Raw genomic sequence first — 26,069 nt, 5'->3', positions numbered from 1 at the left:
TAACAATGTTATCCTAGAATGGGCCATAATACCAAATAGTTCTGTTTCTAAACGACAAGTCCAAGTTTTCAATTAAGAACTACTATTCACACAATTGACAATTACAATCATAAAATGAGTTGAATCGAGAGAATCAGCAATGCCAGAATCACAAAATGCTCCTGACCATTGCAGTTTGTAAACAAAACAGAAGAATAAAATATTATTTTTACTTTAGGTATCTTGCTATTACGTTAAGAGAGTCATCATGGCTTAGTTGTTTGGAGGAGCCCTGGTGGCACAGTGGTTAAATGCCTGTATTGCAGACACTCACTCAAAACCATAAGGTTATGAGTTCAATACCAGCAAAGGGGCTCAATGCTTGACTCAGGCTTGCATCCTTCTGCGGTCGTTAAAATGAATACTCAGATTGTTGGGGGCAATTAGCTTACAGTTTTAAACCGCTTAGACACTGCTAGCTCGGTATGAAGCAGTATATAAATGAAGCTGTTTGTTTTGTTTGTTTGTTTGTTTGTTTGTTTGTTTGTTTGTTTGAGTGCTGGAGATGGAGGTCTGATCAGGCATGGAAACAATCTGGGTGGGCTAGGGCAAGTCATATTCTCTCAACCTAAAAGGAAAGCAATGGCAAACCTCCTCTGAAGAATTATTGCCAAGAAAATGCTAGGATAGTCAGCAGAAGTTGGTAATTGACCTGAAGGCATGTAAAACAACAACAAATCATACTATGTTCCATTTTAACCACCTAAACCTGAACAGGCTTAAGATTTCCTTTGCTAGCACTATACCATATGAATTGTGTTGTACAGAAAACCACAATTTGCAGAACATTACACCTGCAATGCCTGGGAAATGTCTGCACTGCTTTGGAAGGGGTGGGAGAGGACCAGGGTCTGTAGCATGCATTGATTTCAACACAACTGAATAATCTATGGAGTATTTAAAGCTGGTACATATGTATCCACTCTAATTCTTCAATGAGAGGAGCAAGATAAACAGTCCCTGGTAGTTTCTCAGGGAAACGCTGTGCGACTATGGAAGTCTGCATTGACAAATTAAGCCCTAGGAATAGGTTGTGAATCTGTGGCCATACAGAGCCTCCCCTTCACAACCTACAAGCAACACGCCTAAAAGGATTACCCTCTCCCTCAATCATGAAATTGAAATTTTCATCACTCATTTTATTATTTTGACTAAATTAACCTAAAGCTGTCCAAGCTTTTAGAGGGCACTAGGTCATTTCAGAACAAGGCAGGTGTGTGTGTGTGTGTGTGTGAAATCTCCCAGTGACTTGGTTTTATTATAACATGTGCAGGATTTGAGGCGGGAGGAGGGGAGGGAGAGAATAAACGCAGTTCCTCAGTTATTGCTTTTGCAGCTGTGCTTAGCTATGACAGCTTTATTTATTTATTTGCTAAGCATGACAGCTGTGTTAAATTTAGCACAACGGTGACATTACACTGCATAAGCCGCTGAGCCATGCACAAAGTGGTCCTGTGGTCTTTAAAACAGATAAACTGGGTTGAGGGCAAAATATGGGCATTTGTTTGGGAAGCCCCACAAGTGTGGTATTTACTACTCCAAATAGGTTTCAGGGAGGCTTTGGGCACTGTTTTTCAACCCCAAACAACAACATCTAGCCCCTTAAGATGCACACAGGGGACTGCTGGTGCTTAGATGGAAGCTAGAGCTGGCCATTCTCTGCATGTCTTCTATGTTAGGATAGGCTCTGTGTGAGGCATTAGAACAATTCTGTGAAAGCTCATACAGAAACAGTAAAGAATTGTGTGTTCCTTAAGGCAACATGGATATATTGGTTGAAGCTCAAGTATACTTATTTTACACTTAAGCATTCAAATTGAATATGGTTCATTTTTCACCTATCAGCAAAATAAATCTGGTACTCCACCAGAGACTAAAGTCATCAAAAGCTCTGGGCTCCCCAAGGTGAGAAATTCCCAGCTAGGAAGCCAACTCAAAATAGAAACCTTTCAGGAAGAAGCATATACAAGTACCTTCAAAAACTACCAATATTCTTAGGCAAACCCAAGGTGCCAAAAATAACAATAAGAATTCTACAGAGAGAGGTAAAGAAATGTAATAAAGGCTGGTCTTCCGTGTCCCTGTAAACAGCTGCAGCAGGAAGCTCTTAAAACGAGAAGGACAAATAACTTCAAAACACCAAAACATTCACACTATTTACAATCAAAATAAAAATGAGCCAGATTTAATTTGCAGCTAGTTTTTTCAGACCATATGTGTACATAGCCCGAGGAAGAGCTCACAGCAAAGCCTCTTAATGATGATGCAGTGTTTTCTAGCTTCTAACTGGACTGCAGCTCCAGCAAAAGCCAATTTTTCCCAATCTAACTTTACAGCCTCATCCCACCTCCCTCTCCAACCCACTAGCTTCCTGTCTTCCTTGCCTTTGAAGCATGGGGGGGGGGGGGGGAATACAGCTACTTTTCCTAATCCCCACTCCTTCATGTCTGGAACATCATTCACACATATGAATATGCTATCTTTGTTGTCTGGATTCTCAGTTTGCAACAGTGGTGAACTAAGAAGTTTTGAAGTCACTCCAAGCTCTGGGAATCACTTGTGACTGCTTGAACTTCTTCCTTGCTCAGATTTTTAAAAAATCACTTTACTGTAAATTCTACACAAATTGCAAACCAAATGAAAGATTTTTATACATGTTTTTGAATAACATAATAATCCCAAAAAAGTGGGCACCTAGTATAAACTCTCTTCATATCAAGCTATATTCTAAGATATAGAATTAGTGTTACTCTATAGAATCAGTATGTAGAGACATCTTGTAACACCTTTATGATTAACTGAAAGAAAGAATTTGATAGCATGAGCTTTCGCAGACTTCAGTCTACTTCTACAAAAGCTCATGTTGCCAACTTCTTTCTTTCAGTTAGTCTCAAAGATGCTACAAGATCTCTCTACAAGCCATATTCCAACAGTCATGCTTTTAAAATGCAATAAACAGCATCCAAAGAACCCCCCAACTGTTTCTACGTGCCAAAATGGACTATGGGCTCACATAGCAGGGTTCTGCAGAGTTACCCATCCTGAACCAGCCATTTTATCAAAGGATACACCTTATGAATTGGCTACTATTCATTGGAACACAGAAATCAGAGCCATGTGCTAAACCACCTGCGAACAGTAAGATCAAAGAAATAGTCCCATAACATATTAATTAGAAACCTATCCAAACTTTAAATGTACTTGAAAGCCTCTTAAGGATAATGTTAACTGCTGCTGATAGAACAGGACAAAGGGTTCAAGAAGCAACAAATCTTTCCTCCCAGCTAATCAGACTTGTATTCACCTAATGCTTTGAATAAAGTCAAATGTATTCTCATAGGGGTTTGATGCCTGATATGTGAGAAAGTCTCCTGGAAAACTTTGTCAGCTGCATTGGTATCAACTTGTACCACTACCAGCTTTATAATAGTATGCAGTGAATCTGTAGCTATGCCTCTCTCACTCCAGCAAAAAAAATATATCCTGTAACATATATATGCAGAACCTTACATATTATTCACATAAAGTAGTTTGGAATGAATATATACAACAAACACCTGAAAAGACTACATTTTACCTTAAAATTCAGCATGAGAGGAAAATATTCAAAATGACATCAAGGAACTTGAAGAAAAATTAAAACAATATTTTTGTACCCAATTGCAGATCCCAGAACCCCTCGATAGACTTCCATAGATTATGGATCCTAGGTTTAAGAAGCCTTGTTATAATCGCTAAAGGCAGGTGTTTAAAATGTGACCTGGAGAGCCAACATGCAGTCCCAAAATCCTTCCAATTTCTCCAGACCTTAATTTTTAAAATCATTTGGGTGATTTTTCACCCCAAACTGCCCCAAATGGGTTAAAACTGCTGCAAAACATCAAAAACAAAACAAAAACCCAAGTTGGCAAGACTTAAAAAAAAACCCTCAAAGGATGCTCAATAATGGCTCCTGTTCATTCTGAGAGAGGTGACCAGTGGGGTCCCACAGGGTTATGTCCTGGGCCCAGTGCTATTCAACATCTTTATCAATGACTTGGATGACAGAAGTGGGGGCATACTTGTCAAATTTGCAGATGACACCAAATTAGGAGGAATAGCTAACACAGGATCAAAATCCAAAATGACCTGAATAGACTAGAAAGCTGGGCCAAAGCTAACAAAATGAACTTTAACAGGGAGAAATGTAAGCTACTGCGCTAAGGGCAGAAAAATGAAATGCACAGATATAGGATGGGGGACACCTGGCTGAACAAAACTATGTGTGAAAGGGATCTGGGAGACCAAATAGAACACACATTGAACATGAGTCAACAGTGCAAGGCGGCAGCTAACAAGGCCAATGCGATTTTAGGCTGCATCAATAGAAGTATAGTGTCTAGATCAAGGGAAGTAATAGTGCCACTATATTCTGCTCTGGTCAGGCCCCACCTGGAATACTGTGTTCAATTCTGGGCAACACAATTCAAAAAGGATGTGGAGAAACTAGAGTGTGTCCAAAGGAGGGTGACTAAAATGGTGATGGGTCTAGAAACCATGGCCTAATAGGAAAGATTCAGGGAGCTGGGGATGTTTAGCCTGGAGAAGAGAAGGTTAAGAGGTGATATGATAGTCTTGTTTAAATATTTGAAGGGATGTCATATTGAGGAGGGAGGAGGCTTGTTTTCTGCTGCTCCAGAGAACAAGACCCAGAACAATGGATGCAATCTCCAGGAAAGGAGATTCCACCTCAGTATTAGGAGGAACTTCCTGACAGTAAGGGCTGTCCGACAGTGGAACACTCTTCTTCGGAGTCTAGTGGAGTCTCCTTCCTTGGAGGTCTTTAAACAGAGGCTGGATGGCCATCTGTCTGGGATGCTTTGAGAGTTCCTGCATGGCAGGGGGTTGGACTGGACGACCCTTGTAGTCTCTTCCAACTCTATGACTCTTTGTTTCTATTCTATGATTCTAAGAACAAACCCAAAGTGAAATCATGTCATTTCTGGCCACATCATGTGCATTGAGGTGGTCCAATGGGGGCTATAGGGGTGAAAATCATTCCATCTCCTGAGGAATTGCCTGGCTGGAACTCCGAACAGGAACATTTCTGTTTAGTGTTCAGAATAGATGACACCATCTTGTGGTAGGGCCCACTCATAAGATTAGTAATAACCTTCTTTAACATTTTGAGTGTTCATATCCTGCAAAACTATTAACAACTCTTTGTATTATACTGGCCTTATTATTCCTACAGTGCAGACAGAATAAAAACAGTCTGAGATAGGCAAACCAGTAAGGCAAGAAGAAGAGCCCAACTTTTCCTAATCTAACGTATTCCCTATGTTTTGGATTACAATTCTTCAACTGAGACATCATGGACAATGGGCAGAGCTACAGACGTTGTGTCTAAAACTAACCTGTAGTCTTAGAGGGCAACCAGGTCAGAGAATGCTGTCCTACATGTGCTTTAAAAATGTAGTGCCTCATCTCAGAAAAGCCTACTCGTCTCATGTACAAGAAAACCAGAGGGTTTTAACGGGAGGGCACTGTTCTCTGCATGTAGGTTCACTGTATAGTCTAAAAGAAATGGTGCTCCCCTACTAATTTACTTCATTCTTTGGAGGCTATGAATTTCCCTTGCACAAGACTGCATATATATCTAGATTGTTAAAAAAGAAGGAAGGACAGACACATAGCTATCCTGCAAATGCAAAATCCCCCCCCCGTCCCCCCATGATATTATATTATGCTACTATCACTTAGTTCTTACATTTTCCAAATACAGTCATCCCTTCTTTCTCACGGACTTGAAATCCACATTTTTTATTATTCACGGAGGGGCGACCTCTGTTATCCTCAATGGAGTGTGCCCCTGCGGGGCACTCGCAAGTCATGCCCCATTCAAACCTATGAGGCTTGAATATATGTGAGTTTCCGTTTTCATGGGGAGGGGGGTCCGGAACGGAGGGCCGACTGTATAGCTAACTATAAAATTGGACCAAAGACAATCCTCCAATTTCAGGTCACAATCCAATGCTTGTTTGTGAGCTCCTTTAACTGCAATGAGTAACAAGCCAAAATGGTGGATGGAAGACTTCAGCCTTCTCTTTCCTGATGTCAGCTGACGATGCTATAGCCCTTAAGTGCTTTTTAAAAATGTTTACACTACAATGCTACACTTACATTTGTGCAAAAGTAAAATTGTTTATAAATGGCTCTGTGATTTGCAATACAATTTTCCACTGTGAAGCACAACAGTTGTTATTTGAGGGAATGAAAAAAGCTCAAACCAGTAAGCATGTCCTTACCACATTCAAGTTTAGAACAGGGCAGTTACAGATTTACAGAACTGCTGATCTCCTGCTTCATTAGCTGCCGTTACGCTTACAGACTGGCAAAGGCATTTAGATCAGTAGTAAATCATCTTGTAGGTCAGCAGGAAGCTCATTATGGGCAGACAGTCCAAGTGACAGAAGCACTCTCTAAGCCTGTGAGAGCAGTAATTTCCTGTGTGAAAGCCTTGCTCCTGTCTCTGCATTCCTCAGGGTGCAGCTCTCAGTGTGGCTTTTCCACATGAAGAGGAAGGAACCAGTTGTTAGTGGATGTGTGGGCTGATGGCTGTGAGGCATTTTGTAAATGTCTCAGAATCAGCTGTGAGACATTGGCAGCAAGTTAGATTCCCAGAAATATGGGGGCACAACAGAAAGATGATGGAGGGGGGACAACTGGTGATGAAGACATGAGGTCACAGTTCACAAGAAAAATATTTCATGACATTACAATGGAGAAAACGCTGAAGTGTCTGTGTCCCAATGCAACATATTCATTGTATGTAGCCAGGTTGGCCATGCCGCAAAATACAACAAAATACAAAACTCACACAACAGTAAAAGCCAACTAAAAAGCACAAAATACATCATGAAAACTTCTGAAGCTTCATTGGCTTTATCAGGCAAAGATATTAAAACTCTTTGCCTATGAAGCAATTAAGATAGTCTAGTTCTACCTATACAAGTTTTGGCAGGTTTTACCTATACAGCACCTAAAGCTTTTCCAGATGTAACAGCACAAAGACTTCTTAAGAAATGAAATGTTCTCTGCCTAAAAAAGGGGCATCCTAACCTGCACAGGACAGAGATAGCATCTCAGATACTCTTCTGTTGCTAATAGACTTTCCCCCCGTTTTTTTATTGCCCTTTGTCTCTGTCACCACATGGCCAAGAAAGGAGGTGGCCTCTGTCTGTATTGATACTATTATCTTAACTGACAGCAGAGGTAACATTTGAGACAAAATGTAGGCCTGTGATTTTAACACCATCACTCTCCTTCTCCTGTATGATTTTTAACATCTTTGCCTGATGAACCCAGTGGAGCTTCAAAGCTTGCATGAGGTATTTTGTGTTTTTTCATTGGTCCAATAAAGCTATCAGTGTTTTGTGGTTTCTGGATTTTGTTGTGTCCCGAGGATTTTTTATTCCATACAAAGTCTTCAGCAAAGATTATTAATGAACACATTGGTATGCATTATTAATTCTTTTTGAATGCAGCTTCATGATCTCTGTTTGCATAATGTGCTGGAGTTAGAACACTACACGAGCAGTTAACTGACACTATGACAGGTTGTTACTTTAACACAGATTGTCAAGCAAACCCTCACTACTTATAGCAACACAGAAAAATTCTGGAGCCTCACCCAGAAAAATGGAGTAATTCCTAGTTATACTTTATTTGACCAGAATGACTAGCAATAGCTTTAGCTCTGGCTTCTCTGGAGTACTTTTACAGGTTATAAAATCAGTTACAGCTACCACCATCTGAAAAAGTAGGAGTTGTTTTGCGTTTAACTATACAAAGTAGTCAGTGTAAGAAAGGACAGATACAGACTGGATAGTAGGCATATAAGCCTTTGCATACTTTAAGAGGAAAAAGAAATCAAAATTTGTCTAACTGCTCAATATGTAGTACTTTCTTACTGCTTGTTTTCTAGTTTTGTACATCACATAATTGCATTCTAAATCAAGTAAATTGGGCAATGATGGTATGCAAGATGTTCCTAAGAAATTCTCACAAAACACACACACACATACACACACACACACACACACACACACACACACATATATATATCAAACATGAAAAGCAGAAATATTAGAAAATAAAGTACCATTTAGTATCTAGCTCTGTACTTCTGTCTTATATAATTATAAGCTATTGTAAGAAAAGACTAATTAAGAAGCACTCAGATCTGCTATATCCATAAATTAATTGAGCAGTGAGTCACAGAAGAAAGGTTTCCTAGAAACGTAAGGGAAACCCTCATAAAATATATTTATCTTATTTAAGGTGCAGGACTTCTGATGTCTTTTGTTACATAAAGAGCTAAAGACCTGTTCTATAATTCTTTTCAAGGTATTTCTCAATTACAAGCCAAAGATGTCTTTGAAGAATAAGACAGTCTGCAAATGGGATGTTGGTACATTTTTAATTCAAAAGTGAATATTAATGGTTCCATAATGAGTGGTTAAAGTAATTCCAAACTATCCAAAAATATACAGCGTGGATACATGTTAGCCCAAAATACCTTGATTACTAGAGACTTATGTCTGAAATTTTTGACACCGTGTGAAATGGAAGGCTTTCATGGCCAGCATCCATAGTTTTTTGTGGGTTTTTCGGGTTATGTGGCTGTGCACTGGAAGAGTTTATTCCCAATGTTTCGGCAGCATCTGTGGCTAGCATCTTCAGCCATCTTCTCTGAAGATGCCAGCCACAGATGCTGGCGAAACATCAGGAATAATCTCTTCCAGAACATGACCACATAGCCCAAAAACTCATTAAAAACGATTAACTTTTGACACTATGTTTTTCATGACAGTATGGGATCCCCTTCTTTGTGGCTTCATCCAATACTGCAGCAATAATGTTAAAACCCAGCACTGGAAGGGCTAATTCAATGGGTCTTCCTAGGACAACTAGAACAATTAGCCACACCAGTACAGTGTCAAGCTTTCATATGATACCTCACTAGTATGTGACTACACCATGGGAAACTAGCTCCTGAATTGTAGTAGTAACCAGTGAAGGCACCCTGAACTGACTCACAACAGGCTCTAGCACTCAGAAAACAACACAATATGGGATCCTAAGTGTATCGAGCACTAAATAAGGCTTTGGAAGCATGAGCTAGTTAGGTCTATTCTTGCAGAACAGAAAGGGAAATTACTACTATCTTTACATAAAATATTTGAACAGATGCACTCATTCAAAAATTATTTTGATGTTTCCATATGAACCCAAAGGTTGAATATAGACAATTTTCACATACCGTATTCATATTTTATATATAAATTATAAACATGTAGTGAAAGAGACCACAATTACTTTTTCTAAAGTTGACTCATCAGTATTTAAAAATCTGACACGTAGTACACGCTTATCCTGCCCCACAATGACTTCTACAGAGTTTGCAAATGGGATGCTTTTAACATTTGAAGATTAATGAGAAGCAAAATCTGTGCCAAAAATGGAGGAAGAAAACCATCCAAATAAAATAAGGGGATAAACGTTTGGCACAATGTGATACCCAACTCTAAACACAGAAGTCATTTCTAATTTGGTTGCAATTAAAGGAATACTCTGTCATGCACAACGTCTGTGAAATGTACAGGCCAACAGAATCCTAACTTGCATACATAAATTTTAATCTATCTGAATCCATGTTATATATACAATTTAGCACATGCCCCTGGAAAACTTACCGGAGATACTGCAGAAAATGAAGAGCTAATATCTATGACAGGCGGGTCAAAAGTTTGCATGTCTGTTACATCATAACTGGGATTTATCTGTTGAAAATCAGATTTGAGAATATGAAAAATGGACAGAGAATTGAATTTTCAAAAACTACATGGGGCAACATAATATATCCTTCTATATTAAATCTACAGTATAAGAAAATGATTTCTTATCCATTTATTAACATTGAATACACATATTTGCTCTCCAACTTTGTCCATACGATTTGAGTTATGATATGGCAATCAGCTTCTCCAGAACATATACAGGCAGCCATTATTTTGCAGTTATGTTCTCTGACAAACTGAGCTTTGAAAATATGTTTAAAGCTTTAAGCATAAATGCCAAGTACTAACTGTAGAATTCTCACCATGAGGGCACAAAATCCAGAAATCATTGCCATGTGAATGACGCACTGCAAATAATATCTGGATTTTGCACCGATAGTTATGTAGGGATGTTTTATACACAAGCGGATCAGCTGGGAAGAGTCGGTTCTTAAGAGTACCAGAAATAATATGCTGAATGATGCTCAATGAAGTGCATGAAAGAGTGGAAGACTACGTACTGTATCTAGAGCAGAAACAAATTGCCATGAAGCATGTCTAAATTATTAATTGAAGAAATATTTAGGAAGACATCTGGTAGAAAGTAGCTAGAAAATATAACAAAGGAAGATATAAAATGATATAAATGTATCTAAATGTCAAATAACCATAGACAACATCATGGCATTCATTATGTCCCCTTTCTCCACTGATGTCTTTAAAAACTTGGTGAATAAATGTTTGAATATCTGCAATAAATTCTGTATCTAGGGCCATATTCTACCCTGAAGGTCCATGCTCCATTCTATCTGTTTTATCTTCTTTTATGGATAAGACTGTAAGCACGATGTCCTAAATAAATCTCAGCAGGTATGTGTTCCACGGAGGGCTTTAACAAATAACAACATGAATTGAGGCAAAAGGGGAAATCTGAAGCTGTTGAATAACTGCCACAGAGAATGAATGTTCCCTTACATCCCCTTTCAGAGAAGGGCTCTGGCTTTCAGCATAAGCTGAAGCTCCAAAACTGTTTTCCTCTTCAGAAACTCCTGATCCAAAGTGTTTTCACTCTCTTCCCTGTGGCTATATTTAAAAGTATTTTATAAAATTGTAGCATTCATTTTTTAGTTATTCTTTCTAATTATTGCTGCAAGATCACTCCTTATTCTGGTCCATCTCCATATCTATTGCCCATACCAGACTGAAAACCATATACAGTGCACCCGCATCATACACGGGCACGATATACATATACATACATACACACACACACACACACACACACACACATATATATAATCCTAGAATTGGAAAAGACCCCAAGGGCCATCCGGTCAAACCCCCTGCCATGCAGGAACTCTCAATCAAAGCATCCCCATCCAGCCTCTGTTTAAAGCCCTCCAAAGAAGGAGACTCAATCACTCTCCAAGGGAATGTCTTCCACTGTTGAACAGCTCTAATTGTCAGGAAGTTCCTCCTGATGTTGAGGTGTTTTGGGTCCTATTTTCTGGTCCTTTTCTCTGTGCAGGGAATTCTAGAAATTGTACTGTGCCCCTCTCCAAATGTTAACATTTACAATGTCTGGAACTGCACTCAAAAAGTAAAAATCTTAGATATACACGGCTTTCGGCATATGCTGAAAGCTGCAGTGGAAGAAGCCTCTGTGTGCCCCAGTAGGGGTAATGGTGTGTGCGCCGCACAAGCCCCATTAAGCTCGAGCATACACAGAATTCCCCAAATGCGGGGTGGGTGGGTTTGGAATGGATCTCCTGCGAAAGGGAAGGACCCACTGTACTTTGTTTTGTTGTTAGCTGCCTTCAAGTTGACTTTGACTGATGTGATGCGACCCTGTGAATAAGGTATCTCCAAGTCTCCCTATTCTCTACCTGTCTGCTCAGGCCCTATAGGCTCAAGCTGGTGGTCTCCCTGACTCTATCTACCTTCCTATCTTCCTCTCTTTCTACTACCCTCCACCTTCCCCAGCATGGTCTTTTCTAATGAGTCATATATGTAGCCAAACAAGTCTGCAACTACATACAGTGGGCTCTTGATATCTGCTTGGGTTTGGTTCCAGGACCTGTCATGGCTATCAAAATCCATGGATGCTTAAGTCCCATTATATACAATGGTGTAATGTGTCCTTTATATAAAATGGCAAAATCAAGGTTTGCTTTTTGACATTTTTTGAGGGGGAATATTTTCAAGCCGTGGATGGTTGAATTGATGGATAAAGAATCTGTGGATATGGAGGAATTACTGTACATAGATTAAAACTATGTAAGTGACATTTTCAATATTTAAAAAGGTACTCAATTGAAAATCCTATTTCATACTAGGCTGGTTTCCACCATAATTAAAATTATTAAATTGTAGTGCCATCTAGTGCAAGGTAGGAATATTAAAACGAACACTGATTTACTAAAAGCAAGCATAGCTACAATATATTTTGAACACAGTATCATGCACAACAACACAATGTTAACATGCATTAAGGTGTTTCATGTTATATTTATATTTTGATTATTTTAACTGATGTGTTTCTAAACTTTCAAGTCAATTATTTTTTAATTATTTTTATTTAGTACTATTATTATTTTTATTATTTTAATTGATCTTGTATTCAAATTATTTTCAAGTCAGTTGTGTTTCAGTATTAGACTATATTGTGATTTTATTTAGACTTGTTCTTTACTCCACCTAGAGCTGCGGTCTTGGAAAAAAGACAGGATATACAGAACACACCCATCCACCCACCCTATGGGCCATCATTGTCCTCCAAACTTTCCCTGACACACAGATCTTTTATGCAGACAACTCAAGATACATTAAACAAATGAACAAATTATTTGTCCAGCCCTGACTGTTAAGTTTCCCTGAAAACTACTATGTTACAGCTTTGGCCAGTTTAAGAGATAATTTCTGTTCTTTTGTTTTCAAATACTAAATATTTATGTTCTCTCGTGCCTGCTTGCTAGTACTTTGGGATTATTATGATGTACTTTTCTGGCCTCCCTTTCCTAAGGCTGAGTCATAGTTTAGTAGAGGTATTTCTTGGGTAAAAACAACATTTACTGAGGTTAAGGCTGTGAAGCAATGGTTCCCAAACTTTGGTCCTTCAAGTATTTTGAACTTCAGCTTCCAAAAGCCCCAGCCAGTTTGGTCAATAGTCAGGAATTCTGGCAACTGAAGTCCAAAGCATCTGGAGAACCAAAGATTGGGAACAACTGCTGTAAAACATGAAGTGGGTAACTATAGAATAACTGTATTAAAAGTTATCTTTGGCGGGATACAAACCGCCGCTTTGCGGCGTTCCCCCCCAGCGCCATTTGCTCCGCGCGGGAGCTGCAGCAGCCAAACCGCGCGGCTCCCGCACGGAGCAAAAAAGAAGCTCCATTTCGGAGCTTCTTTCCGCGGCGCACTGATGATGTCGCAAAGCGCCAAGGGCGCATTTCTGACGTCATTAGCGCCGCGACACGTCTGGACGCTATGCGTCCAGTACGTAAAGATGGCGGCGCCCATGTGGAAGGGGCGCCGCCATCTTGTACGTATTGTATACGTACTAGGGTTAGGGAGGTGCGGAAGCACCGCCCCTTCCTAACCCTAGTACGTACACAATACGTACTATATGGCGGTTTGTATCCCGCCTTTGTTTACTCATGTAAATACTTAAAGTCAGCACACAGGACAGCTACCATTTAGTCTGAAATACTATTCTTTTTTTATTTGTGTGTATCTCCTTTTGTATATCTCAGGTGATAAAACACTAAACAGCAATAGAATTCTGAATCAAGGAGAAAAAAGACCAGTAGAAATTGTGCTAGTGCTAGACCACTGACTATAAACAATTTATAGACATGACTGTTTCCTTAACAATTTATTCTATGAATTCTTAACTGATTTGATAGCAAACTAGTCTTTTTCTTTCCACTAGTATGCAAAAAATGGAGCATGAAAAATGTTTTAAGCTAGACTAATTTATTGCTTTTACCTGTCAGTGCCATCTAGACATCTCGAGTGAGAGGAGGTATACCCTGGATATTAACAGAGTACTCATTTTCTAAATGTTTTTCCTCGTGCACCAAAACTGACACCATCTACACACAAGAGGAAAATACACCCCTAAATGGCCCAATGAAGAAGAAGAGCATGCTTAGTGACTATGATATTCCCACTTATGGGGACAAACTGGAAAGAGGGGGCTAAGGAATGAAATATGATGGAAAAGGTCATGGCTATCTGTGTGGAATTTTGAATATGACTACTCCACAAGGCAACATTTGGATGCAGGACTCCCTTGAAGTGAACATACTATATATCAGGTCACAACTAGCTAAATATCTGATGACATAATAGTTTACCTCTATTGACTGTGATTTTGCATGATGATGATGATGATGAGGTGATCGTGGGTAAATATCAAGAAGGTGGGGGGGATCATCAGTATATATTCTTCGCATATGTTTTTTGAGAACTTTCTTATATTCAAATGTATCAAAATTTGTCTTCCACAGCAACACCTATAAGAAGTCATAAATATACATTTACTAATGTTAAATATATACGAAGTCCCTTTATTTTGTAAAGGGAAACAGCACTGACTACTCTACATCTCTTAAAGTATGACAGTATATCATGTTATCTAACTATAAACAAAGTCTACCTATTGAAGTATTTTTTTAAAAAAAGCTCAAATTACAACAATTTTAACCACTCTAATAGCAGAGGAAAAGTTATATTGATTTAGTACTTTTAGTAAGATGTGCTTTACGTCAAAATTTTAACAAACCTGTGCATCTGTACCACCAGAGGCAAACATTTCCCCACCTTTCGAAAAGGCTGCAGAAAGGACAGGTCCCTAGTTTGAAATAAACAAAGCAGGCAAGTTTTGTTTTTGTTTTTTTTAAAAAAGACAATATAAAAGCCTCCAGTAATTTTCAACTAATCTTTTGTTCTCTTTTAAGTGCAAATATAAAAAGTCTGGTGCTCATGATCTGTTCTAGGAAACCCTATTCTATCCTATTCTCACTCCTGATTTAACGTTTAGCTAGAACAGAGCATGGGAAATTTGGGAGTGTGATAAATATGGTGATGTCACCTTGAAATATGACCAATGTCACACTGTACTGTGACTTTTAAGGTATTATACACTTAGAATTACTTCACAAACTAATATCTCTCTTGGAAATCAATTTGGTCCAAATCTCTTACCCAACATAGAAAATTATTAATTTTATCACAATGTATAGAGTGAAGACAGGAATATTTATTAATACAACAAATACACTGAATGGGACACCTTATTAGTATAGCATTTGTCCAATCAGTGTCACAGGACATATTAAAGTCACATGTTTTGCATTATGACGACTTAGGGACAAAAAGATTTTATTCATAATGAAAAATAACAATGCATGAAGTGTACCTTTAAAGTAAGACCAAAGAACAAGAGAGAAGCGGCAACAAAATTCTACCTTATGTCCATGAAGTGTATATAAAAGTCTTCCTCCTAAGAGATCCATAATCTTAAGGGTACCATCACTGGAAGCCGTGACAAGATAGTTACCAGAAGGATGGAAAGATGCATAGTTAACTCCAGCTCTGTGAACTGATTTAAGTTAAAATAATTCAGATATTGGTACAAATACTGGAGACACTACAATGTTAAGAATTATTCAGCAGCATTCTACTGTTTACAACAGGACTTGCTAAGTGTGTATAGAACTACAGCTAAAAGTTAATTTGTTTCTTAAATGCAGTTCATTTTCTACTGAGTAACACTTTTGGGATTTCATTTTTAAACAGCCTTGAAGTAATTTTCTGTGTGTTTTGGTTAGGATCCAGTTTGATATTTAAGCTGTGAAACCTCTTCCTAAAGTCCCGCGTGTACCCTGAAACCTGGTCTGGAGGGAGTGGGGACCATCTGAAGTAGGGTTTTAGGGTGTATAGTACATTTCTCTGATTTTAGTTGAAAGACGAGAGATCCACATTAATTACCTATCTGGATTCAGGCCTGTCAGCCACTCTGAGCCACTGCCATTATCTTATAATTTAATTTTTAACAATAGTTCCATTTCAACTATCTCTCATTTAACTATGATAAAAAGAATAAAACTTTTCTTTGTGGATATATGCTTTGCTATCTTTCAATTGCAGTACTTTAAAATATTGTTTCTCTGCTTCACTGACATTAGGTCCCATCATTAACCAATTTTCTGTGACTGGAAAAACAAATTCCTTCTTTAAGTAAAATAACATAAATGATAAGTCAAGATGTCTATTTTCGAACACTGTAATGTAGGAATCTTGTGTTGCTCTGTATGTTCATTCTCTGGCTTTGCTAAGGTTAATAAAACTGTACCAGTGTGGCATATTGGTTTGAGTGTTGGACTACAACTCTGAGGGCCAGGGTTCGATTCCCAGCTCAGCCATTAAACCGACTGGGTGACCTTGGACAAGTCACATGCTTTCAGCCTCAGGGGAAGGCAACTCCTCTGAACAAATTCTTGCCAAGAAACCTCAAAATAGGTTTGCCTTAGGTTGCCATAAGTCAGAAATGACTTGAATAGACATAACAACAACAAACACAAGGTTGATTCCAAAGAATGAAAAACATGAAATATTAATAATTAGAATAAGTAAAGGGGTTATGTGATGTCTCAATTTAAGCTGGGAGTTTAGAGTTGGAGCTTGATTATATACACCACTAAATACAATATGAATCCAAAACCATTTAAGCCACCCACAGCTTCTGACAACCAGGTCAGATATTCATGTCTACTCTGAATGCTCACAAATCATCTTCAAAGCCTTCTCAAAGGCAAAGTACCTTTTATCTGACAGGCACACAAGACAGCTTCAGAACAGGAGCTGGTGCCTTCCCCTACCTCATATATTGGGGTAAGTCTCTAGATCTCTAAACTACCTATGGGATGATTGTTAAAATTTCCAGCTCATTTAACTCCCATTAAGAAAAGATTAGCGAAAACAAAAGAACATATGGGAACACTGAGGAAAACTGCCAGTACACCCTTAACAGCAGTTGGGTGGATGGATTTAAGATGTCTTCTAAGAGGGATACTAATGAGTGGAGTTGTGGCTGCATGGCAAATGTAAAAGATTCTAAATCATGTGTGAATATCTGAAAGACAAATTTCTGCAAGAATAGCCAGATACACTATTTCATAAACTTTTAAAAAATAACTGAAAGAACCCTTTTGACAGGCAACAACAGTGTTCAGTTTCCAGTTACTAAAGTGAAAGTCACATTGTTAAAGTGGCCTCATTAGAGTTTAGAGCTAGGTTTAGATCAGGATCACAATTTTCAACAAATTCATGATTGGACAGCAGAACCCTAGGCTGCAGGAAGCAAATTATAATGGTAACTGCTGTGACAGTAATGGGGATTTTACAGAGAGTGTACAACAACTACATCATTGTGGTATAGTGGTTTGAGTGTTGAATGTAACTCTGGACAGCAGGGTTTGAATCCCATCCAGTGGGTGACCTTGAACAAGCCACACTCTCTCAGCCACATAGGGAGGCAAAAGCAAAATGTGCTCTGACTAAATCTTGCCAAGATCACCCCATGAGTGGGTCTCCTTAGGATCACTGTAAGCTGTGAATGACTTAAAGGCACACAACAACAACAAAACACAAGAACACATATCTTTTAACATCTCTAAAGAAAAACTTTCCTTTTCTGAAAGAACAGGATTTTCTGGACTAAATCCAGAAAGAGTACTGGGTCAAGGAAACCCAGGATGTGGAAATCTGGATCCCAGCAACAGTCAGATGCAAAAAGAACACAGCATGAAAACAACACTTTGAGATCATTTCGTTTTTCTTTTCTGTGTTAATCTGATATTATCTCATTTAAGCAGCAAATACACTTATGATTAGGGATATTTTGCTGCCATCTTGTGGTTTACAATAGGAATACAATTAAGTTATAAGGAAGAGCGCATTCTAGTTATCTTTACTATCATGCCTAAAACTTCAAAACCCCAATTTGTTAAAATAATACATAATGATACCCACTCGCATCTCAGTCTGTAATAAGAATTTACACAATGGTTTTATCATTAATTGCTACATTACTTTTTGGCTGTATGTTTTTTGATGTTCCGGTTACCTTTTTATGTTAGGAATAGTGTGCAAGCTATATAACAGGGGTGGAAAAAGTGCAGGCCACTAGAAGACCATTTGGGCAGACTCCTAAGAGTCCCCACACTCCTCCAAATTTGGGGTGGGGAAATTCCCTCCCAAGCATCCACATCATGTCACCTTTTCAAGTATTTCTGCTGCTTTACTATTTTAGGCATGTAAAGGTTTTCCTTTGGCCTATGCAAGGTCTTCTGAAAAACAGAAACTGACCAGATCCACTCACTTCCTTGGCTGAAAAAGACCTGAGGATGTCCCAAAATTTGATGACTCACAAAAAACACTGAACTGTAATGAAATAGTAGCTTGCACTCAGAGGAGCTATATACGTTTGGGGTGGGGTGAGGAAGGTGAAATATGAAAAGCAAAAACAGTTATCATTACCTTAACTGTGGTCATTAACAAATAGTAGGGGGGGGGAGCAGCAGACATACTAGTATAGATGAGTTTATTAACACCTATATTGGGGTAAGAATTCCTGCTGTTTGTGCACTCACTTTGCCCTGTATTTTTTCCTGTGAGTCAGATAACAGTGGCTTCCTGTTGTGTAACAGATATGTAAGTCTGTGTCATCAGTAAAAAAAAAACACAACACAAATGGATGGCAAAAGACTAAAATACTATCTCTAAGCATGATAAAAGGTCTTTATCATTATCATTTGAGACAAGATGACATTCCTGTCTAAGTTATTGAAAGGACTGTTTGCAGATGGGGCTCGTGATGACCAAAGATAGCAGTTTTAGAGACCACTATTTAAAATTCAAAACATCTTTGTGAGATTAACTGAACATGGATTTCAATTCCAGTTTTCTGTTTTTGCATACATTTTTCAACCTATAGTCAAGTATATATGGTATATACTGTTTTATTGCCATATGGTAATAAAGCAGAACATTTAAAAAATACTAGCTGAAAAAATAATGACTTTCTTAAAGATGCCTGAGAATTTTGTGCAAGATATAAAATCGTAATCAGAGGCTCCCCACTTTTACCATGAAGAGGAGGAAAGCGAGTAGAAAGAAAAGGAATGCGACAGCACCTTTAAGAATAGCTAGTTTTTATTTCAGTATGAGTTTTCATAGATATAAACCCACTTCTTCAGGTAGTACAGAGTGATCTATATTCCTTCAGTTTTTACCTACCCCTCTCTTCCTCCTTTTTATGTTGCAAGATACTAATAGAGCTACTTCTTTGCAAATTCCCACTTTTTGTTCCTATGACCTAAATTAACTCTTAAATAAATTACAGTAGGCAGGGAGACAGAGATACATTGAGATGGAGACTGAGAGAACGGTTTAGTAATCTTGAGCAGCATACACAATTACCTTGGTGCTGTTGCAACAACTTGTTTGTTCGAATATCCCAGATCTTCACTGTGTGATCAGAACCTGCACAAGCTATACAAGTACCATCAGGACTGAAGTCCACATAGTTTGCAATTCTGCAAAGAATTAAAAATAACGGTTTGTTACTGTGAAGGTGCAATGCCATCCCTTCCATTAAATCTTTGTAAGCTGAAAATTGGGCTAAATTTTCTAAATTAGATTTCTTTTCCATCCCAATTGCTATGCAGACAGTCACAATCTATCTCCAAATCACAATAGTTTTAACCTTCTTTTATGATCATATGTTAGCTGAAATGGTCACAAGAATATGCCCTTCTTTCTTACATCAGTAGTGCTTACCCTTCATGGTCTATTATACTATCAATGCAAGCCTTGTTCCGTATATCCCAGACTTTAACCGTTTTATCTTCACTGCAAGATATTATTAATCTCCCATCAGGTGAGTATCTAGAAAGGGAAGAAATATATTTTTGTTAATAAAAAAGATATATGCTTTCACAACTACTGGCTGCATTGAAGGTGGAGAGGCAAAAGGGAAGCATGCAAGCCATGGAGGAGGTTAGTTTCACTTATGTTTACTATGAGGTCTGAATGCTGCCAGTGTGTACACTGCATGGTTTACCATAATTTGTAGACTTTATTGCAATTCATATCCATTACTTGGTTCAGGGCAATTTTACATATTTAACACAAGGAATGTAATGCTGTTCTAGACCTGTTTATGGAACTCAGGGCAATGTCTACAGAATTCTCAGGAAGTCTTCCAACCAGACTCTGACCAGATGGAAGAACTACTTGGTTTCAGCCAAGTAGACTTATCATGAGCCTTTTCTCCTTGCCTTGGAACCAACTCATGAAGTAGTAGAAAGAGAGAAAACTATCTGCCACACAGGAGAAGAACAGGAACAGCTTTTCAAAATCAAGAGGGTAAAGCATACAAACACTCACTTGGCACAGCGCACCCAGTGTGTGTGCTGGGATAAGGTAAACAAAAGATGTTGTCTGTAAACATTCCATACTTTTATTGACTTGTCATTGGATGCAGTAACTAGAAACTGACTGTCATGCGAGAAGTTCACACTGCGGACTGATGCAGTATGGCTTTTCAATGCTGTAGATTCACCATGACTGCAAAAAAAAAAAATAAAAAAAAAATCAGGTGGTTAATAAATATTGCAGGTCAATCCATCTTTCCCCCAACTTGGATGTCATGCAGAAGGACCCTAAAGAGTGGTGCACAGCCGTGAAAGCTCATGCTACCAGCTTCTCACTTTCAGTTAGGTTCCAAACAGACTGCGGAAATAATCCAATTTGAGACTATTTTAACTGCCCTGGCTCAATGCTAGGGAATCCTGGGAATTGTAGTTTACTGTGCCACCAGAGCTCTCTGACAAAGAAGACTAAATGTCTCACAAAACAACAGTTCCCAGAAATCCCTAGCATTGAGCCAGGGCAGTTAAAGCAGTCTCAAACTGGATTATTTATGCAGTGTGTTTTGGAGCTTAGTTTCAAAGGTGCTACAAGATGCCTTTGAGTTATAGGCTCAAAGTCTATGTGTGTCCTTTTTGGTGTCCCCCCCCCTCCAAGTAACACAGTTTAATCCAGCATTTAGAACATCTTTATGTTCTTCATTTGGCTTGAGGGTGGGTGGATTGCAGATTTTCCTTTCTAGCTGCATCCTGTTTTACCACAATGAATGCTAATCTGAACAGCAGCCTGGACTTCAGGAGCAGTTTTGTTTTGTTTTGAAAGATGGCAAGAGGTTAAAGTAGGAGCAGAAGGGAAACACTATGTGAAGTTCTCTGGATCTCAGTATATATTAGGACTATAGCTGTAGTTATATTTGCTAATTAAGAATATTCTTCAATCAATCAATATTTTTCAGCATTGCATGGAGAAGACAATTTATCAGCACATTTTTTCTATGAGAAATATGTACAACAAATATTTATTCAGATTTATAATTCATAGTATTTTAAAGTTCAGACAGGATGATTGTAGTGAACAAATATTAAAAACACACAACTCCCTGAAATTCATGTGTTTGTTATGTGTTAGATAGTTTGCTTATTGCTGACTTGAAAGAAATATGAAACATAGAGCTACTGCAGACCTATGCAGGCCACAGTATCTTATGTCTCTCTAGCTTTTAATGGCTAGCATATTAAGCCTGTATAAAGCAATCAACGGATCAGCTTGTTAATTAGAATCCAGTTTATCATTCCAAGGTTGCATTCACAGTACGATCTACCATTCTGAACCCTCTACCACAGTACCATCTACCATTCTGAACTGAAATAGGAAGGATCCAGCAACCATAAATAAAGGCTACATTTTCAAGCATCTTTAGCACACAGAGCCTTAAGATCCTGGAAATGTTGGCTCAGCTCAAGTAAATTCTGCAGATGAGAAGAGGGACATCTACACCTTCTTCTGGAAGAAACAAAAGATGCCCTAAGCCGAGCATACATTAAACAGTGGCACTGTTGAAAAACAAGCAAAGCAAATATCTTCAAATTTCAGTACTACTTACATACAAGGAATCCACAGCCTGGCTGTCCTGTCTTGAGAAGCAGAGGCCAGCAAGTGCCCATCTGGTGAAAACTGTACACAAGTTACACCTTCTACATGACCTACAAATCTGAAGGCTTTGGAGTTTGGTCTCAGATTCCATATCATAAGAAATCTATCAAGGGAAGAGGTAGCTGGCAAGAAATAATTTGAAAGATATTAAAAACATAAATGTAGTCCTGCTTGTAAGACCATTTTTTTCCAACATAAAGTTCAAAGAATGTAGGGACTAAACAGACCAGTGTTTAATGCTGGCCTCAAGGCAGAGTGGCGATGAGGTGTCTGCATGCCGCACACCCCGACGCTGACATCACGCCACCCGCCCTACCAGAAGGTGGGTGGCATCACACCCCTTCTTCAGCGCAGTTTAGACATGCTGCACCGAAGAATCAGCGAATAAAACTGTGTTAAATGTCTGGGTTGACTAGGAATGACTGCAGTATATGGCACACTGAAGGTGGAGAGCAGAAAACTGAAAATGATGTACTGTAAGTGCAACAAAAGTTGCAGTCCTGTGAGTATTTTGCTGGGTTTAAGTTCACTAAAGAACACAGAGTGAAAACCATTCTAAAACAAAGTGTTCCCATTTGAAGAACAATCTCTTGCTTTCACTAAAATGATACACAACTCTGAAGAGTTTAAAAATCAAAGTTGTCACTTGGAGCAGCATCCTGAGCCTTCCTGCCTTGGTTCTGCAAGTCTCCGACTGACAGCAACTCAATATATGGCTTTGAAGAACAGAATGGGTTGACTGTTTAGGTGTGTTGGCATATGGAGATACCCAGAAGAAACTATACAGTTCCTTTTGTTCATAAACACTTCCAACAGACTTACCAAGTGCTTTAGTGGTGGGATTGAAGGCAACACAGGTGACTGCATCTTCATGGCCTTTAAAATTACGGATCAAGATGGGATCCTCCTATCAGAAAATTACATGCAGCTTTATTTAAACAGTCACATAATCTGAAACTGCAATTGACAGTAAAATACTACACTATGGCCTGTTACAGACGGGCTCTTGAGGCGCCCCCATCACGTGCTAGAGATTGGCCGGGGACCTAGCGTCCACACCAGCCTCACCCCTAGCACGTGATGGGGGCGTAATAATGGCAGCACCCTATACACACAGGCGCCGCCATTATTACGTGTCGGACGCATAGTGTCCGCACGTCACGCGGCGCTTATGACGCCGTGAGTGTGCCATTGGCGCCTTGCAGTGTCATAACCACGCCGCGGGAAGAAGTGCCATTTTGGGGCTTCTTTTTTGCTCCGCGCGGGAGCCACGCGGTTTGGCTGCTACGGCTCCCTTGTGGAGCAAGTAGCAGTGCCGGCAGACCGCCACTTTTAGGCGGTCTGTAACGCACCTAAGTCTTTCAGATTTTAATGTGCCACAGTACTCTTTGTTATACTTGATGCGTACATTACGATACCACAAGTGTCTTCTGAACCCTTGCTTTGCAACCAGGGCTTTGATCCAAATTTTGGGTGCAATTTCTAATTTAAAACCTTAGTTCTTGTTTGGATTCCCAGCTGTATGGGGCACTAATATCTGCTGCTTTCCTAGTCCTTTTTTTCTGCAAAGAAGACAACAGAGGAAGGAGTTGTATTTCCAGGCTGTTGTTGTTGTTGTGTGCCTTCAAGTCATTTCCAACTTATGGCGACCCTAAGGCGAACCTAAACTCAGGGTTTTCTTAACAAAGGCCCCATACAGACAGGCCAAAATAAAGCTGCTTTGAGTCACTTTGGAGGTATGCTGTTTAAATGATGCATGCATACTAAGAGTCCGGAAGCTGTGCCAAAGCCGCGCTCCAGTCTTTAGGATTGGAGCGTGGCTTTGGTGTGGCTTCTGGACTCTTAGTACGCATGCGTTTTATAAACAGCATACCTCCAAAGTGACTCAAAGTAGCTTTATTTTGGCCTGTCTGTGTGGGGCCAAAGTTTCTTCAGAAGGGGCTTCAAATTACCATCCTCTGAGGCTGAGAGAATGTGACTTGCGCAAGGTCACCCACTGGGTTTACACGACTGATGGGGATTCAAATCTTGGTCTCCAGAGTCATGGTCCAAGAAACCATTAAACCATACTGGTACAAAACAGCTCCAGCTTCATTTATATACTACCGAACTAGCAGCGTCTATGTTCAACGCCAGACACCGGCCATAGAACTGCACTGGAGGAGCTACAAATGCCTAGTAGACTATTCTCTCAAGGGATCTCTAGGTCTTTCGGTGCAACTTTTAAAGCTGACCACAGAGTTGCGCTGGAGGACCTAGATATTCCTAGAGAGGACATATATGAATCAAAGCCGCAAATATGGAGGGATGAGTGTATTAATACAGCACCAGTCAGCCTTAATCAGTGCAGCTGAGGGGATAATCTGTGCACCGCTATACAGGGATAAGCCAGTTTGGCACTGCTTCAGCCACTCGATGCTATGGAATTCTGGGAAGTGTAGTTTTATTGTGGCACCAGGGCGCTCTGAGCGATGTCAAACCCACCCTTCTCCTACCAGAGCCGAGGCCATTGTGAGCTGCTTCCTGGCCAGCAGCTTAGTCAAAATGCCCGCGCTCCAGACCAAAGTAGTGGACTTCCGAGCCGAGCTCGCCTCCCTGGCGAGGAACACTTCCAATGTCCGTTACGGACGTTGGAGGTGTTCCTCGCCAGGGAGGCGAGCTCGGCTCGGAAGTTTACTACTATGGTCTGAACTTGGTGACTCAGCCTACGAAGCAAAACCACACCCCGCTTTCATTTCCAGTCCGTTGGAACACCCATGACGTAGCCGCCGCGGAGTTAGGTTGAGTCTTGTCGCCTAGCGACGCGGATGTTTGGAGTGAGGTTCGGTTGAGAACGCAAAGAAAGGAGAAAGAGTTTGTGTGTGTGACTTAAGCCTTACTCCCCTCGCGCCACTACAGGGGCTCTTCAGTCCGAGCCTACAACTCCCAGAATCCCTCAGCATTGGCCTCTGCAGTCAGGGTTGATGGGAGTTGTAGGCCAAAGGGGGAAGAGTCAAAGATATAGCCGTGTTGTTGAGTCCGTAGAATTAGTATGTAGAGAAGTCTCGTAGCACCTTTGAGACTCACTGATAAAATTTGGCAGTATAAACTTTCCTAGACCTCAGTCTCCTTCCTCAGATGCTTTTGGTATTATTATTATTATTATTATTTAGAAAGATCTTGTAGCACTTTTGAGACTCACTGCAAGAAAGTTGGCAGCATGAGCTTTCCTAGATTTCAGTCTACTTCCTCAGGTGGAGCATCAAATGCATCTGAGGAAGTGGACTCAAGCCTGGGAAAGCTCATGCTGCCAACTTCTTTCTTTCAGTGAGTCTCAAAGGTGCTACAAGATCTCTCTACAGAAGGGGGGGAAATAGGTTCATTACCCGTTCTGGAGCCGGAGAGAGAGAAGTCAAGTTGACCAGATGTCCTCTTTTTCCAGGGCATGTCCTCCTTTTTCCCAGAACATGTCCTACATTTCAACCTTCAGTCCAGGAGGAATTCTTAAATGTCCATCAGAAATGAAGGGAGACAGTCATCGAATAGGAGTCCTCATGATCTCTAGCTCTTTTAGTGCAACTTTTAGTTAAAGTTGACCATAGAGTTGCACCGGAGGACCTAGATATTCCTAGAGAGGACGTATTAGTCAAATTCGTGAATAATCAAATCCGCAAATATGGATGGGAGACTGTGTTTTTGGGTTGGGTAAGGGGGGATGCCCTGTGCTGCTTTGCCTCAGGTAGAATAATGTCTGGGGTGAGCTCTGAAGAAAAGGGGTGATGAAATGGCAACACTTCATGCTTCTATGGTGGGAAGATGGGGGAAACGATCCCTGCGTGCAGAAAATTAGAATAAAATCATAGGATCCTTTGGTTGTTTGGACTGCAACGTCCAGAAGTCTGGGGTTTGAAGCACCAAACATCTGGACAGCAAAGGTTTATGGACAAGGGCTTTGCTATGGGTGATGTCTTGGAAAACTTTGGGTAGAAGCTCCTGGACCTACTCAGCGGAATAAGCTAGATCAGTGATGGTGAGCCTTTTCGAGGCTGAGTGCCCAAACTGCAACCCAAAACCCACTTATTTATTGCAAAGTGCCATGCCCCTATGGCTTTCTAGTAACAAACTCTGGCAAACTCTGTC

General features: G+C 39.8%; 1 protein-coding gene across 2 annotated transcripts in view; it reads right to left on the bottom strand.

Moving 5' to 3' along the window:
• Nucleotides 1-24,669, bottom strand: part of POC1B (POC1 centriolar protein B) — a 28,753-nt gene extending 4,084 nt beyond the window's left edge. The window contains exons 1-10 of one of the 2 annotated variants that reach the window (XM_089526794.1): nucleotides 24,660-24,669; nucleotides 22,773-22,857; nucleotides 21,901-22,072; nucleotides 20,316-20,495; nucleotides 19,707-19,814; nucleotides 19,347-19,462; nucleotides 15,332-15,465; nucleotides 14,647-14,715; nucleotides 14,219-14,377; nucleotides 9,777-9,863 (exon numbers count right to left, since the gene is read on the bottom strand). In XM_089526794.1, coding sequence (XP_089382920.1) covers nucleotides 9,777-9,863; nucleotides 14,219-14,377; nucleotides 14,647-14,715; nucleotides 15,332-15,465; nucleotides 19,347-19,462; nucleotides 19,707-19,814; nucleotides 20,316-20,495; nucleotides 21,901-22,046 — 999 coding nt within the window. In that variant the 5' untranslated portion in view covers nucleotides 22,047-22,072; nucleotides 22,773-22,857; nucleotides 24,660-24,669. Of the gene's footprint in view, nucleotides 1-9,776; nucleotides 9,864-14,218; nucleotides 14,378-14,646; nucleotides 14,716-15,331; nucleotides 15,466-19,346; nucleotides 19,463-19,706; nucleotides 19,815-20,315; nucleotides 20,496-21,900; nucleotides 22,073-22,772; nucleotides 22,858-24,445; nucleotides 24,473-24,659 lie in introns of those variants that run through there. The other variant, XM_089526793.1, reaches the window with a different exon arrangement.
• Nucleotides 24,670-26,069: the final 1,400 nt, after the last annotated feature.

The sequence above is a fragment of the Sceloporus occidentalis genome, unplaced genomic scaffold (assembly GCF_023333645.1).
Source record: "Sceloporus occidentalis isolate IW3139 unplaced genomic scaffold, rSceOcc1.0.p SCAF_5, whole genome shotgun sequence".
Taxonomy (NCBI): domain Eukaryota; kingdom Metazoa; phylum Chordata; class Lepidosauria; order Squamata; family Phrynosomatidae; genus Sceloporus; species Sceloporus occidentalis.
This window is presented reverse-complemented; position numbering and strand designations above follow the sequence as displayed.